The sequence below is a fragment of the Arachis duranensis genome, chromosome 4 (assembly GCF_000817695.3).
Source record: "Arachis duranensis cultivar V14167 chromosome 4, aradu.V14167.gnm2.J7QH, whole genome shotgun sequence".
Lineage (NCBI taxonomy): Eukaryota > Viridiplantae > Streptophyta > Magnoliopsida > Fabales > Fabaceae > Arachis > Arachis duranensis.
Window position 1 is genome coordinate 7988362 of NC_029775.3, and position 1692 is coordinate 7990053.

Sequence of the window (1692 nt, forward strand, 5' to 3'; positions counted from 1 at the left end):
AGAAAAATTAAGTGTTGCAAAACCATAAATATATTTGTTCAAATATTTTATTTTGTACTTATTTCTTATGTTTCATTCAAAGCCTAATCTAACGAATTCTTAATAGAATTATAAGGGATAAATCTAAAAAAATAACAAAATGAAAGGAAACATAACTCGAAGCACTTTCACACATAGAAATGACAAACTTGGAAATATTCGAACATTACAACTATAAATGAGAACACCGTACCATATCTCGTTACACACACTCCATTGTTCCTCAACTCAACTTAATTGCATTGGTCAAATAATGGAGAATGCTTCTTGGTTCTTTCTCATTCTTATCTTATCATCATGCCATCATTTCATGGCTTCCTCAGACACAATCAAATCCAACAACAACAATGAAGACCAATCAGCACTTCTAGCCTTAAAATCTCACATCAATTTGGATCCTCAACACATGTTGTCAAATAATTGGTCCACCACCTCTTCCCTATGCAATTGGTTTGGTATCACTTGTGATGCAAATACAAGAAGGGTAACATCCTTAAATCTCACAAACATGAACTTAAATGGTACCCTTCCTTCTCAATTAGGGAACTTAACTTTTCTTCTAAACCTTGATCTTCACAATAATAGCTTTAATGGTATTGTTCCAAAGGAACTGGGCTTGTTACCCAGATTGGAGGTTCTCAACTTGTGCACAAATAACTTTGGTGGTGAACTTCCACCATGGATTAGTGAGTTATCTAGCCTCCAAAGTTTGAGTCTTTGTAACAATAGTTTTTCAGGGTCAATCCCTACTTCACTATCTAACTTGTCAAAGTTGAATAGTTTGAATTTGACCTTTAATCTCATAAGTGGAAGCATTCCACCTGAGCTTGGAAGGCTTCATAACCTGAGTGTTTTGGACTTGTCACACAATAAGTTATCTGCTGATATTCCTTCTTCAATCTTCAATATCTCCACACTCCAAGTCATTGATTTAGCCTATAATTCTTTGTCAGGTAACTACTTTAATTTATTCCTCCTTATAAGCACTTACATATACTTCTTTTTTATTTGTTTTGATCCATTTTGTTAATATAGATTAGTCAATATGCAAGAATGAGAGTCATGGATCACATGAATTAAAACTAACTCCTATCTCACATGTCATATAATATTCTATTGACAAAAATTCTATTCAATGAACCTGTTATCAAATTCGTAGAGTTAGAAATTCAAAAATTCAAATGAGATTCAATTGGAATTGAACTAAATATATTTATGTATAAAATATATAATATTAAAAAAATTATGATTTGTTATTTTAAATAGATTAATTACTAAAAAAATGTACTGGCTTAATTGGGTAATTAGTTTTTTTATTGATTTTTTTTATTTTTGATTGCTTTGTTGCCAAATAATCTTTTTTAATTAAATCGGTCTAATAGTCAATTTTTAATTAACCGATTGACCGGTTTAGTTTAGTTCAATTCTTCAACCCATACTATTTACTAACCATTATTAGAAATATATAGTGTTTATTTAGTAGAAAAAGATCATTTTTTAATGAAAAATATCTTTTTTTTAGTGTGTTTGATAAAAATAAAAATAAAAATTCTAAAAAAATAAAAAATTAATATTTTTAACATAATAAATAAAAAATATTTTTATATTATTGTACTTTTTTTTTCAAAGATAGAAAAATTGAAATTCATGTCT

General features: G+C 28.5%; 1 protein-coding gene across 1 annotated transcript in view; it reads left to right on the top strand.

Moving 5' to 3' along the window:
• The first annotated feature begins 261 nt into the window (after positions 1-261).
• LOC107483130 (probable LRR receptor-like serine/threonine-protein kinase At3g47570) overlaps positions 262-1692 on the top strand; it is a 6930-nt gene continuing 5499 nt past the window's right edge. The window contains exon 1 of the mRNA XM_016103750.3: positions 262-992. Coding sequence (XP_015959236.1) covers positions 293-992 — 700 coding nt within the window. The 5' untranslated portion in view covers positions 262-292. The remainder of the gene's footprint in view (positions 993-1692) is intronic.